The sequence below is a fragment of the Durio zibethinus genome, chromosome 17, assembly GCF_047325235.1.
Source record: "Durio zibethinus cultivar Kanyao isolate XHJ-2024 chromosome 17, ASM4732523v1, whole genome shotgun sequence".
NCBI classification, from domain to species: Eukaryota; Viridiplantae; Streptophyta; class Magnoliopsida; order Malvales; family Malvaceae; genus Durio; species Durio zibethinus.
The window spans coordinates 21,149,867-21,163,093 of NC_143178.1; the positions used below are offsets into that span (position 1 = coordinate 21,149,867).

The 13,227-nt window shown below is 32.2% G+C and overlaps 1 protein-coding gene and 1 long non-coding RNA gene across 3 annotated transcripts; both read right to left on the bottom strand.

Annotated features, from left to right (window-relative positions):
* Positions 1 to 67: 67 nt before the first annotated feature.
* Positions 68 to 8,369, bottom strand: LOC111283353 (DDT domain-containing protein DDR4-like). The gene is made up of 12 exons (XM_022871833.2): positions 7,401 to 8,369; positions 7,199 to 7,309; positions 4,480 to 4,566; positions 4,335 to 4,372; positions 4,180 to 4,261; positions 3,368 to 3,474; positions 3,043 to 3,199; positions 2,183 to 2,275; positions 1,963 to 2,086; positions 1,687 to 1,729; positions 1,362 to 1,544; positions 68 to 1,281 (listed from the first exon to the last, which is right to left on the bottom strand). Exons 1-12 carry the CDS (start codon positions 7,836 to 7,838, stop codon positions 546 to 548), a joined length of 2,199 nt encoding a protein of 732 aa, XP_022727568.2. The 5' UTR covers positions 7,839 to 8,369; the 3' UTR covers positions 68 to 545.
* Positions 8,370 to 9,736: 1,367 nt separating this feature from the next.
* Positions 9,737 to 11,921, bottom strand: LOC111289260 (uncharacterized). Of its 2 annotated transcripts, none has more exons than XR_016328982.1 (5): positions 11,572 to 11,921; positions 11,257 to 11,317; positions 10,532 to 10,585; positions 10,195 to 10,269; positions 9,737 to 10,093 (listed from the first exon to the last, which is right to left on the bottom strand). It is a non-coding gene; the product is annotated as an uncharacterized LOC111289260 (long non-coding RNA). The 2 variants fall into 2 exon arrangements; XR_016328981.1 differs by having other exon boundaries at positions 11,410 to 11,919.
* Positions 11,922 to 13,227: the final 1,306 nt, after the last annotated feature.

The window sequence follows — 13,227 nt, forward strand, 5'->3', positions numbered from 1 at the left end:
GCGGAAAAACAAAAAGATATATATATATATATATATATATATATATATATCAGAATTCAGAGCAATGTAATAAGGCAACTCTGAATAAACCAAACATACCTTCGGTGGTACCCAACCAACCCAGAAGCACGAGGGTGATAAAAAGATAAAAACTACAGGGCTTGACATCTAAAGCCAATTTTTCTCAGTTACAATATTAGTTAAAATGTTATTGTACATCAATTGGTTAAGCTAAAGAACTCCAAATGAATTCCCATATCCCCATCGACCTGCCTGCTGCAGGTTTCTTTCAACGTGGACAAGCTAAAAAATGACTATCTAATCTACAGAACTCTCATCATGTTGCTTCCCTGCTGCAAGGCAAACCCTGATTGAATTGCATCAAGGTAGAATAATGCCACGGAGGAATGCCGACCATAACTTCCTCTATAGGCTTATCGCAAAATTTATAAATTTTACTATCATACACTTTGCTTCACCAGGAGAATACATACACTTTGCTTCACCAGGAGAATACAACCTATGCTCTCCAGCAAACAGAAGCTCTAGAAATCATTTCTATCATCATCTTTCATTATTGTATTTGGACCATCATCAAAACCAGAACCAGGAGCAAGCTCATTTAGGTCAAGGAAGCGTCTTTTTCGTACACCGTCTGCTTCATCTTGCCCAAGGCCGTTTGATTCCTCAGGTGGTTGGCTTTGTTCTTTCTCTACTGTCTTGGAGTTACCATCCACAGGTGGATCAACTTCCATTTCCTGGTCATCGTCACTGCCATTGGAATCTTGACTTCCTTCTGAATACTCCTCATTCTCACTTGCATCTGACTGTTCATCTGATGGATTGGACTTTTCAGGTTTTGATTCTGTTTCAGATTCCGTCAGCTCGTACTGTCTATAATTAATACGATTTCTGGTGGCTCTTTTACTACGTCTTAGACCTGACTGAAGCTCATCAACTGATCTTAATTTAGTTTCCCTCTTAGTGCGGCGTGGCAATTTCTTGAATTTTGGAGCCTCATCACTGTCCTCACTGATACTTAATGAATCCTCTTCTTCTTCCTCCTCTTCATCTTCAGCATTTTCTTCGTCCCAACAGTATTCCTCATCTCCTTCAGAGCTGCTGGATTGCCTTCTCTGTTTTCGTTTTCTCAGGTATTCCTCATCATATATCGCTTCTCCAACTATATCATCATCACTGTCAAAGTCAGCCTCATTATCTGAAACAGCTTCAATAAACTCCTTTGCTGAATATCGTTGAGGTCTCTGCCTCCGGCGATTGCTATAAGGAATCAAATAAAAATTAGATCAAAGTTTTGCCGGCAACAATAGGAGTTCTACAGCAATGAAATTTTATCATACCTACGGTCCAATTCCTCAGATTTATTATCATCAAAATCATCATATTCAGGTGACTTGGGGGATAGTAGATTGTAATTTTCCTGTTCAGATTCATGTGAAGGACCACTCAATTTACCGTTTGCAGAAGGTTCAGGTTTGGGAACATCTCTTCTATTGAGAGGTTCTGGGGATGGTGGTTTCCGCCTGACACATGGTCAAACAGTGAGAAACCATATCAAGGACAGAAAAAACAAGTACAGATGATCGTAAGGAAATTAATATATATATATATATATATATATATATCAATGGGATCTGGAAAATGCCTAGGTTATAAATTACATACTTGGTAATCTTAATAGCCTCATTTATTGACCGATCATAATCATCTGCAAAACCATAAGAAACTATATCAGCTCTGATAAAAGCATTTAAACAGAATCTCAACGTTAATGATCCCCACATAAGTCAGTTTAAATTTACTTCATATCATAGCGTTAATATTAGTTCTGCCAGTTTTTATGGCTAGGAACTAAAAACCACTGGAAAACTTGGATCTCTTGTAATTAACACAGCAAAAATCCAGTAAAAAAAGGGCATGTTGGACTTTAAACTTCCTTACCAAATGTGTAAGTGACAGGTTTTCTGTCACGAAGGGAGCGTCCTGGACCAAGCCCATCAACAGCCAAGAAGTTATCAAGAAGAAGAGCTTGTCTATGTTGTTTTTTGAGTAACCTCTCCTTCCTCTGAGCAAAGGAAAGAATTTGATAAGAAACAGTTTATAACCCAAAAGAAGGGTAACAGTTCTGGGGTGCTGCTTAATGACAAGCAACTTTTAGTACCTTGTGTTCCTTTTCAATCTCAGGAAGCATGTCATTCTTTAACTTCTTCCCTAGTGAAGCTTCCGTTCTATTTTTACTGGCAAAAAGTTTCTCCTGCAGAAGCAGATTGACAAGATAATATGAAAAATAGGATCAAACAAAAGCTATAAAACTTTGCATTTCTAGCAAATAGCAACCGACTTTCAAGTCCTATGCACAAATCAGTCTGTTCATCACCAGTAGGTGAATCCTCATCCAAAGTTCCATATGACAATAAATTTACATGCATGACCACATCATAACAGATATGATTAATTCCAAAACGCCACTAAAGTTTTGCTAATAACAACAATTTAACATTATAATCTTGAGAAAGTAATGGGCAGTGCAAGCTTTTCAGAATATGAGATTAATTGCCTCAACCAGTTTTAATGAACCAAACAAATTCAACATATGACTGCTCACAAGCAGGCTCTCCAATTTTCAACATTATGGTGCATTATATAATCTGCATAATAAACTCACAAGTGCATAAAAAGAATTACAAACATATTATGGGTTTATTATGCAGTTCATCTAAAGCACCATAACTCTCAGGTATATATAATATGTATAATATATAAATATAAAGGCAGACAGGCAGAGTTTTAGATCCCCGTTGAAACATCAGACATTTAATTCTCAGTTATTATAAACTTGTCTTAATATATAAATTCATATTCATCCTTTTAGATTTCTGTGTTTATTCATAATTATGTCTAAATTTCAAAAATTGGAAAAAGATTTACTAAGAGGTTGTTAAGACGAAATCTTAATGAGAACAGAAGCAGAAGATTATCCAGACAGAAAACACACAACGATGGGTCACTATAGCAACTCACAGAAACATCTTGAAATTCTTCCAAGTTAGTTGCAACTGTTTCCCACAAATATGTTGCACTATTAGGGACATGTGAACCTTTCATCTTTGCTTTCTTCAACTCAACTTTCCTTCTTTCCCTGTATAAGCGATGACCAATGATTGGATCATCTTCATACCTGTGCAAACAACAAATAGATTACACAACAATGCCCAGCAGAGATATCTTCACAATGAAACTATTATAAAAATTCTCTGACAAGTGCAACATTCAAAACCAAGCAAGCAACAATAGGGAAACATGTAGAAGCCTAATTGAAGCTTTTTGATAAGCCTATAGACATTACCAGAAATTAATTCCCTGAGAATCACCTCCAATACGTTCTTTACGAAAGGCTGAAAGTTGAACACCATGTTTAACTGAGTTGTCAATGTAGTTCCGTATGTCTTCTTGCTGCAAAAGATCACTTGGGATCAACTCCTCTCCAATCGAAAGAAACATAAAGAAGCACACACATGGGATAACAGATATCACATCTCTTAGCAAGCCCCAAAGATATTACATTAGTTCGAAAATATGATCTATGATTGCATATAATTGGAAAAAGAGAAAAAAAAAAAAAGAAAAACTCTCCTAGTAGTCAACCATTCAGAAGAAGAAAAACTGCATAACATCTATAATCAGCATATTACAATAACATAGAAGATAATTAAGCACACATTTAGATCTTAAAATCATTGTCAGGAGGTGCTATTTACTTGCTTAGGTTGATAGCAAAATTGTTTCAATGTATGGAGGTATTAAAAGAGAAGGAAGCCTTCATATACATGACAATCAGAGTGAAAATGTACAGCAAAAACTGTTAGTGCATCATTGGTCAACAAAATGCAACTGTAATGCAGGTCCCAGGTAAGGTCAACTGGTGTCTAACCATCCAAGCATTCAATACTAAGCTACAAAATTCCACCTTTCAGGACTTATTTGAAATAATTGTAAACTTAATTTTAGTTCCACCAATATTACATTAATAGACTTGATGCTGTCCTCAAAAATTACAATATGATATCGACAGGAAATCAAAGTCAAAATCAAGATAAGAGAAACATCAAGCATTTACAAATGGAAATTTAAATGACAAATTATTGATGATTATTATACCTCAACACGAATGTCACATAGTGCTTTCAAGATCACAACACGAACTCCAGGATCAAGTGACTTATATACTTCAACCTCCACCCTAACAAATTAGTATTTATTAGAAACACTAAAAGCATTATATGTTACTATTCCAAAGATGCATGGCAACTCACCCGTGTGAAGCAACAATGGGAAGATCCCCATCTGCAACCTGCAAACATGCAGAATTAATATGAATATTGTTTAAATATAAATGTAAGCTATGTTATGCCACAATATTATTAAACATAAATAAAAGGACTACAGAGGTCAAGTTACCCAATGCCACCAGTCTCTTAATTTTCTGCAAAGAACAGTAATCCAGGAATCACGTGTAAGGGCAACCCGAGTAATTGGAGGGATTGCCTGCAATGATAAAATTATACTGATAAGCCATCACGGTTGCAGAAACAAGTGACAGTACTTTCAATGTAATAGATTTTCAAGCAGCATCAGGAGAATAGTTTCAAGAGAAGAAAACAAAATTCTTTAACTATACATATGCCATTGACCAACAAACTTTACACTATTCAGAATCTATAAAAATAGATAGCAAGTAAATAGCAAAGTAGTTTTCTACCTGACTAATTCATTTAAACCGTACATTAAAAACCATTGACACAGAACTAAAAAATACAAGCAGATATGATATGATATTCAAATTAAAAAAGCTTCATTTTTCTAAATAGATTAGAGATTGTACTGCTTCATATGGCATTCAAATGATTCAATATTGTTTTATTTTAAGTGACTTTTCCAGAAGAGAAGATAAAACACCTCATATGAGCAATGAAAAAGTTTGTTCTACAGAGTAGAAAGTTGAAAATTTCAAAAGTCAGATGGAAAATTAATCTCTAGATAATCATTGTAAAAGTCATTACTGAATAGGATAATGAGGATCTATACTGTAATGGAAAAACTTTGGGTAAACGGAATTTATTTGGCTTGATATCCTTCTTTGTTGGCCCTAAATAGGTTCAAAAACTTCAAGCAAGCCATTGAAATTAACAAATTCAACAGAAATCCTCTCACCCACCTTTTATTAAGTACGTCCTATTTTATAATTTCAAATACTTCTTAGCCAAAAAGTATGTGGACATTCAGCATTAAAACCAACCTAGAAGACCTTCCTCCAATCACAAACAAGTGCAAACAGCCATAGTTCTTTAGGGTTCATTGTCATTTTGTAAGCAAATTATCTACTTTTAATGCTTGAACTGCACAAACTATATACAAATTTCTGATGCACATTTTGCCACAAAAACACTGTCTTCTACACAGATGGAAGACACAAGGTCTACAGGCAACCAAACCAAGGCAGCCAGCAGCCAGGAACAACAGATATGATGCACATTAAAACCAAGCTATTGAACTACATATGATGAGGTTCCAATAATTTACACAAGCTTACTACAACTTATAAACAATTTCCGTCCAAAGATGAACCAGGTTTAGGATTTAGAATTATATTATTGGCAATTTGAATTCAGTTACCGATAATAGTACCTACATAATAACTACTTAGGGTCACTTAAGGTTTTTACTTTTCATGCATGAAGCCATCTGCAAACCTATTGAGCAAACTCTTCAGTGAATTAGTACTCCATCACACCTATGGCAAACCTTTGATTAGAATATATAACTCAAGGAAGCTCCTTACCAAGGTATTAACTCCCGGTATCATTCTTCGATGCCATGATACATATCACCATGTTTGCTTCCATAAAAATATGATATCTCATTTACAAACATCCAATATGTCATCTAGCCATAAATCCTACAAAATGACACAACCTTGAACAGAACCATTAGTTATATGACAGCATTTTCTTTCTTGATGCTTCACTGAACTTAATGCAGCTCTATCATTTCAAAAGAATTAATCCAAATTAATTAGCTAAATAAATCATTCTTCATACTCAATGTCTTGGGAGATCAAGATATAAACTACTCTAAGCAAATACCACAATCAGGCATCTGCCAGAAAACCCCAGAAAGCAGCTGATTGGACTAGAAATGGTACCAAAAGGTCAAAAGTAAATAAGACGAGTTAATAAATTTAATCATTACTAATTATGCGCAGAAAGACTATGCAAGCAATTCCTGAAAGGCTCTCCATAGCTATAAACGTATGCTCAGCACCATATCAGAGTTTAATAGTACAAGAAAAGTTGGAACATGAATCATTTCTGGTCTAACCATAAAAAACAAAAAGTTGTCAAAAGCATATGATACAAAAAAAAAATTGCTTGTCTGCTTCTAGATCACTGAAAAGGTTACCCAAAAATTCTACCAAGAAAGAACAAAGCTTAGTGCATTAGGTAGTTCTCTCAATATGTACTCAAGAAAATAAACATTTCAATTCTTTATCTCAAAACTCCAGTAAAGATACTATATCTCAAGTTCAAGGGTTTCAACTGATAACACATTCAAGATTCAACCTTTCAAATGAAAAATCAAGTTTTTCTTATGTCAGTATCCTGAATTATAAATATTCCAAAGGAGAGAACTTATATCATTAACTATTTTGCATGTTTGTTTTAACTTCATTCAGCCAATATAAGGATCAGAGACCTAAGAAGATGAAAATCATCCTCAAGCCACCGTCCAAGAAGACAGTTGATTTGTCTTATACAACTATTTCTTGAGATTCATCAATAGCCACGGCTCTCAAAGAGCCCAATCATACCAATAGCTTCAAGAAGAAATCAAATTCCTAACTGAAGAAAGCCATGATTCAACAGATAGATTCTATAACCATCCAACTATTGCTCTACTACGTTCAAAGTACTAAGTAAAAATCTATACTCTTCTATATCATTCAATTAATAAACGTATTGCTAAAAGAAAAGACAAACTCTAAAAAGAACGTATTGCCTCAATAAGGACTAAAGTAATGCCAACAACCATGAAAAAAAGACAAACAAAAGAAGGGCATGTTTTGAAGAACCCATAAACAAAATCAAACTTTTAAAGAGTTGAAGAGAAAAGAACCAACCTTTAACAGAGGAATATGAATATCTCCCAAAGTATCATTAGGCGTAATCAACGCTGTCTCAAACTCCTCCGCCGAGAACTCCACAGCTATATTTAAAAGCGGCCTGAAAACCTATTACAGTCAAAACCCATAAGTTCCTAACAAAAACCAAAACTTCATAATGAATAAATAAAAGTAAAATAACACAAGGAATTTAACTTACATGCAAGAAATTAAGTACTGAAGCCAACTCCCACATAGACCGAATGCTCCACCTAGGCAACTGCGACTGCTCCGGCGGCCCCACTAACGGAGTAACGATCTTGGTACTACCGCTGCATTGCTGCCGCGGCGACGAAGAACCATCATTCTGGTCTTTGTGTTGTTTCTGCTGCTGCTGGTGTTGCTGCTCCTTCTTCGCCGGTTTCTGCCGCCGTTCGATCGCGGCTTGCTGTTGCTGCGCGAGGAGGCGTTGGGCGGCTCGGATTGTACAAGCCCGCGAGGGACGATTCCTCCTTAAGTGTGAGGTCGGCGTTGGCGTTGTGTTTGCATCAGTGGTTTCCAAGGTTTGGGTAGTGAGGATGTCGTTTTGCGCTGGAAGGGTATCGTTTTGAGGTGGGTCGGAAGGGATCGGAAGGGAAGGGGAAGAATCGAGGGACATGGTGGAAAAGGGAGGGATCGGGGAAGGGTCTTAGGGGAGTTACGGTGGGATTAAGTGTAGGAGATTTGCAATTGGAGAAGACAGAAAGAGGAATTATTATTATTATTAATTATTATTATTATTATACTATTATTATTATCAAAATAAAAAAAAAATAATTAAGAAAAAGAGGGAATTTTTTTTTTTAATCGGGGGAGTTTTTACTTTGGATGGATGAAAAAGGGGAAGCAGAGAGAGAGGAATGGAGGAGGAAAGGTGGGGGGAAATGGAAACAAAAGCAGAGGAAGTACAATATCTGGGGAATTTGGCAGGAGTTGTGTTTTACTATTTTTTATTTTTATTTTACATTAGGTAATTTTGGGGATTTTCTTTTTTTTTTTTTTTTTTTTTTTGGGAATTGGGAAGTTCTTTTTCTTATAATTTGCTTTGATTTTGTTGGTTTTTCTTTTAATTATTGCCTTTGAGAAACCTAGGGTTTGTGTGATTGAATAGGTAAATTCTACTCGACTTAGAACACAAGTAATAAGTTGGGTTACTTCAACGATCTTTTTATTGATTAGTTTTGTTTTAAATTTGTTCATTGTATGAGGTTTCTCGTTTGCTATGGGCCGGACCATCTGTCCTTTTAGTACCAATTTACAATCTAGCATTGGAAGCCCCTTCTTTTTTTTTTTTCTTTTACTTTTTTGAAATATCTGTTTCTCTCATTAATATAATGTTTTATTGATGGAAATTAGAAGGAAAGTTTCTCTCCTTTATGTCCTGTTAGTCGTTACCTTTATTAATAAGTATTCTTACACGTGATAATTTAAAAAAAAAAACATAATATAAAAATGATGTAAAAAATATGAAAATAATATAATTTAAAATTTTAATAAAAATTTATATAATTTTGATTAAAAATTAAAATATATATTTTTTATTTGATATATCTAACATAAACATAATATAATATACAATTTTGTTAAATTTAAATATTATATATATGTATATATATATATATATTTCCAAACATAAGAATAATGTATGCAATAAGTAGGATAATAATAGAGTTTTAATTCTAAATTTATATCTTATTTTGATTTGAGAAACTAAATAATTTATTTATCTTAAAATTTTTCTTAAAAAAAATTTTTCAAGTTTATACCAACGTTTTTTTTTTATTTATTTTCAAACCTTTTTTATTCAATGGGACAAAAAATAAAAAAAAATATTTAAAAGAATAAAAGTTTTCACTATTTTATTTCATGGTAATAAATACACTCTCAACCAAATGTAAGGTTGAAAATTTTTGTTTAAAAAAAATTTAAATAATTTTGTTTTAAAAAATTCATGTGTATATTACTTAAAACGAATAATTTTCGTTGCTTTTACTAAAGCGCATATCAACATAGGTATTAGTAAATCACTTACATCTTCGTTTGTTATATCTAAAATCCCCAAAATAAAAAATTTGTATTTAATTTGTTGATATTTTTCTTATATATATATATATCACAACCACATAATTGGAAACGTGTAGTTTAATTGAGCACTTGGATTTCACATTCTTGCCCAACCTTGTCATGAGCAGATCAAATAAATGCTTGACTGTAAATAGCATGTCGTAACTTAGGCAAGTGAACAGAAACAAAGACAGGTGGCTTATTTTTGTCCATTAAATGGGTTGAAAAAATACCAGTTCTCGACCAAGTTTTTTTTTTTTTTTTCAAACTCTTCTAATGGATGGGCACGTGGAAAATGCTTCATTATATCAGCTGCACAGGGTGGACCAAAAATTAAATCAAATCCAACGACTTCATTACGTTGTAACTAAAATGGAAGGAAAACGTGATCCGAAATAAGTTTCACGTGTGGCATGCAAATAACAGGATTCTTAGGAGTTACCTGGTAATTACTTGTGTGAAATGCAAAACTATATAAACCCAAGTTAGTACATCCTAATTCATTCAGTCATTGTGCACAATATCATGTACACAAATTGTTTGGTTACTTCGTTTCTTTAAATTTAAGTCTCCAAAATAAGCCTTCAATACAAATATTCTTGGTTGTTCACAAGACATTCCCTTGTTAAATTGTTGTTTCAAGTCTTAACGCCAAGAGAATCTTTCAAACAGATTAAAACACCTTGAATAGTTAAAAAGTTGTTGGTCAATGTCATTGCTTTGCACCACACGTTGCTACCACGTACTAATCAAAAGCTAAGAAAACAATACGTCTACGATGTGGCTCCATAAATTCAACTTCTTCCAGCCCTGAAAAACAGAGAACAATTAAACCTTAACACGGAGTTACATATAATCAAATTCAATGTATCAGTTACACATAAGCAAATAAAAGAAAGACTTCTGCTTACCAATTAAGCTTGGCTAGAAAGCAAAGCTTCCTGATCATCACGTATTTTATCATTAACCAAGCTTACTTCGTATCACTGCATGTCAACAAATCCCTTTTAGAAATATGTAAAGAGAAATACATTATGGTAAAATCCTCACAAGCTACGATCCTCTGCGACCGTGTAGAACAACATAACCGGAAAAGCATCCATAAATAAAAAACAACATGCTTAGTTCCAAAGTGTTTTAAAGGTAGAAAAACCACCCAAAAAAAAAAGGAAAAACCATAAGCGACAGAGATAGGAAACAATAAAAGGATGAAGAAATTTTCTAACTGGAGAGTGAAGAAAATGATACCTGACTCTTCTATTTTAGCCTTCAGCTCCAAATCTGTTAATAGTGAGTAATAGCCTGAGAGTTTAGAATATAAGTCTTGTTAAGCTCAATTACCCAAACAAGTCTATGAGATTTATCTTACAAGTGCCTTGGAAACATGTAGTAGTCTCATCTTACAATGAAACTGTAAAAGGTTGGTATCGTTTGTAGCTCAATACTAATGACCACGATTTCACAGTAATCCAAGACTGCTAAACAATGGATTCAGAGTCACCAAATAACTAATAAATCATGGTTAACTGAGTGGAATGGAGACAACAAAACCTTATACTCAAACCCAAATTAGTATAATCTTGTAAATGAGCAATGAGGAACTAAGGCTAATAAATCTTAGATAACATGTACTTCAACAGCAATATGACTACCACAAATAAAAGTAAAAAGATAAACTTAAACAATATAGAAATCCTCCAATCCTAAGATTGTCTGCACCTCAACTGTAATGAGCGATATTACTGTTCAATGGAGATCAATAGTTCAATTTTCTTTTAAAACCTGCCTCTTGACAATGTCTATTATAGTATACTCAAAAGCCAAAAAGACTATAATTCCCTTATCAATTTCAAAGTTCTATCATATTAAAGTTCAGAAACTACCAAAATTAGCAAGGAATGCAAAAATGACATGCGAGTAACGAAACAATTCAATACTACTCCTAGGAGAAGTCAAGGTTACAGCAAGAATACCTTCATCATATCTCCATTTCTCTTTGTTTTTCCTCTATTCTCTATTCCGGGAGTATGCTGTCTGCAACTTGCATAAATATAGATATGAAGTTCTGAACAAATAGAAAAGAAGAAAAGCAACCCAAGCACACTTGTAGACCAAGTAAGGCATACCAGTGCTGAGTTTTTGTTTCTTAATTTTAGGTAAAGTGTAAATTTTCCTTCCAGACTTAGTTTGCCCTCGCCTTTTCCTTTTAGGATCAGATGGTCTAACAAATCCAACTTCCTCCGATTCTAAAATAAAAGCAAACAAAGAAATAAACAAAAATGAACAACCTTGACTGCCTAGGTTCTTTCTCCCAGTGGAAAATGGAGAATAGGGAAGCATCAAAGTGAAGGCACCATCTAGCAAATTTATTTGCCTTTTCCTTGGTCATTAAAGCATAAAATCCACCAACATCACAGAAGTGATAAATTGAATGGACCTCAGACTTATTGCTGTTGAGGAAAGCATAAAATTTTATAATAAGTCTATCTGATACCACTGCAGTTACAAGATGTACAATAAGGAGAGCAATGTCAATAATGTGGTCTTTGAAACAAGTGAACAGAAAGTAAAGAATGTGACAGCCTTCGGGCCACAAAAAATAAGAATCCAAACTCAAAAAACTATTTCAATTGGCACTTGCCAACAGTTGTTAAAGAAGCTATTATATAATTGGGTTAAAGGTTTACTACAATGAACCATGAAAATCTAGAGAGAGATAGTAGATGATATTTCACAGCTACCACGTTTGAATAGTAGAAAAATTTTATAAAAAGTCTAAAAAATTTATGAAATTTTTTTTAAAAAAATAAAAAAGTAAAAAGTAAAAAAAAAACTTAATATTTTTATTTTATTTTTCATAAAATATTCTAATTTTTTACAATTTTTTAGAATGTTTCATTTTTTTTTTTAATTTTCACAGTTTTCTAAAAATTTTATAGATTTTTTTTTTAATTTTTAGATTTTTCAAATATTTAAAAAAATTTTTATTTTTAAATTTTTTAAGTTTTTTGAATTAAAAAAATTTTATTTTATTAAAATTTTAATTTTTTTCGTTTTATAAATTTTTTGGATTTTTTTAAATTTTTAAGATTTTTTGAATTTTTAAAAATATTTCAAGTTTTTTAGTGTTTATAATTTTTTAAAAATTAAAAACTTTTTAGAATTATTTCAGATTTTTTTGAAATTTTTTTTTTTAATATTAACGTGATAATTGATAATATAGAGTTAACTAAACTTTTTCACTTGTATCGGCATTTTATTGTTTGTTCATGTCACATCTGTAAATTAACTAACGGTTTTAGTTCAAAGTATCAAATTAAAAGATAAAATGAAACTTGAAGTACTAAATAAATAATTTTATTTTTTTAAATATCAAATTGACAAAAAAAATATACTACATGGAGCAAATAACTATTTAACCCTAATAAAATGAAGGGTTCAATATTAATTTGACTTATATACTATATAGATTTTTAGTTTTGCATAGATAGAGATTAAAATTCGTAATAAAATCCTTAATTTTCACTATGTCAAACATTTTGCTACTTTGATTGTTAGTTAACTTGCTAATTTGGTATAGGTAATTAATAAAATTATGCCATGTCTCAAAAGTATCACCTTATTGATTATCACGTCAATATGAAGATGAAATATTTTTAAAATTAAAAATAAAACAAATATATATTAAAATATTAAAATTTTAAAAGGTTAATTATTTAAAAAATAAATTAAAATTTTCAAATTTCTGTAAAAATTTTCTAATACAAATTATTGAAAACATTTTAAAAAATAAAAATCTAAATTTTGTATTAAAAATAAAAAATTTTAAAAATTACGATTTTGTTCATAAAAATTCAATACTCTTACTTTAAGAAATCTGAAAATTTTCTAAAATTTTTAAAATATTGAGATATTTTAAAAAATTTTGGATTTTAAAATTTTTT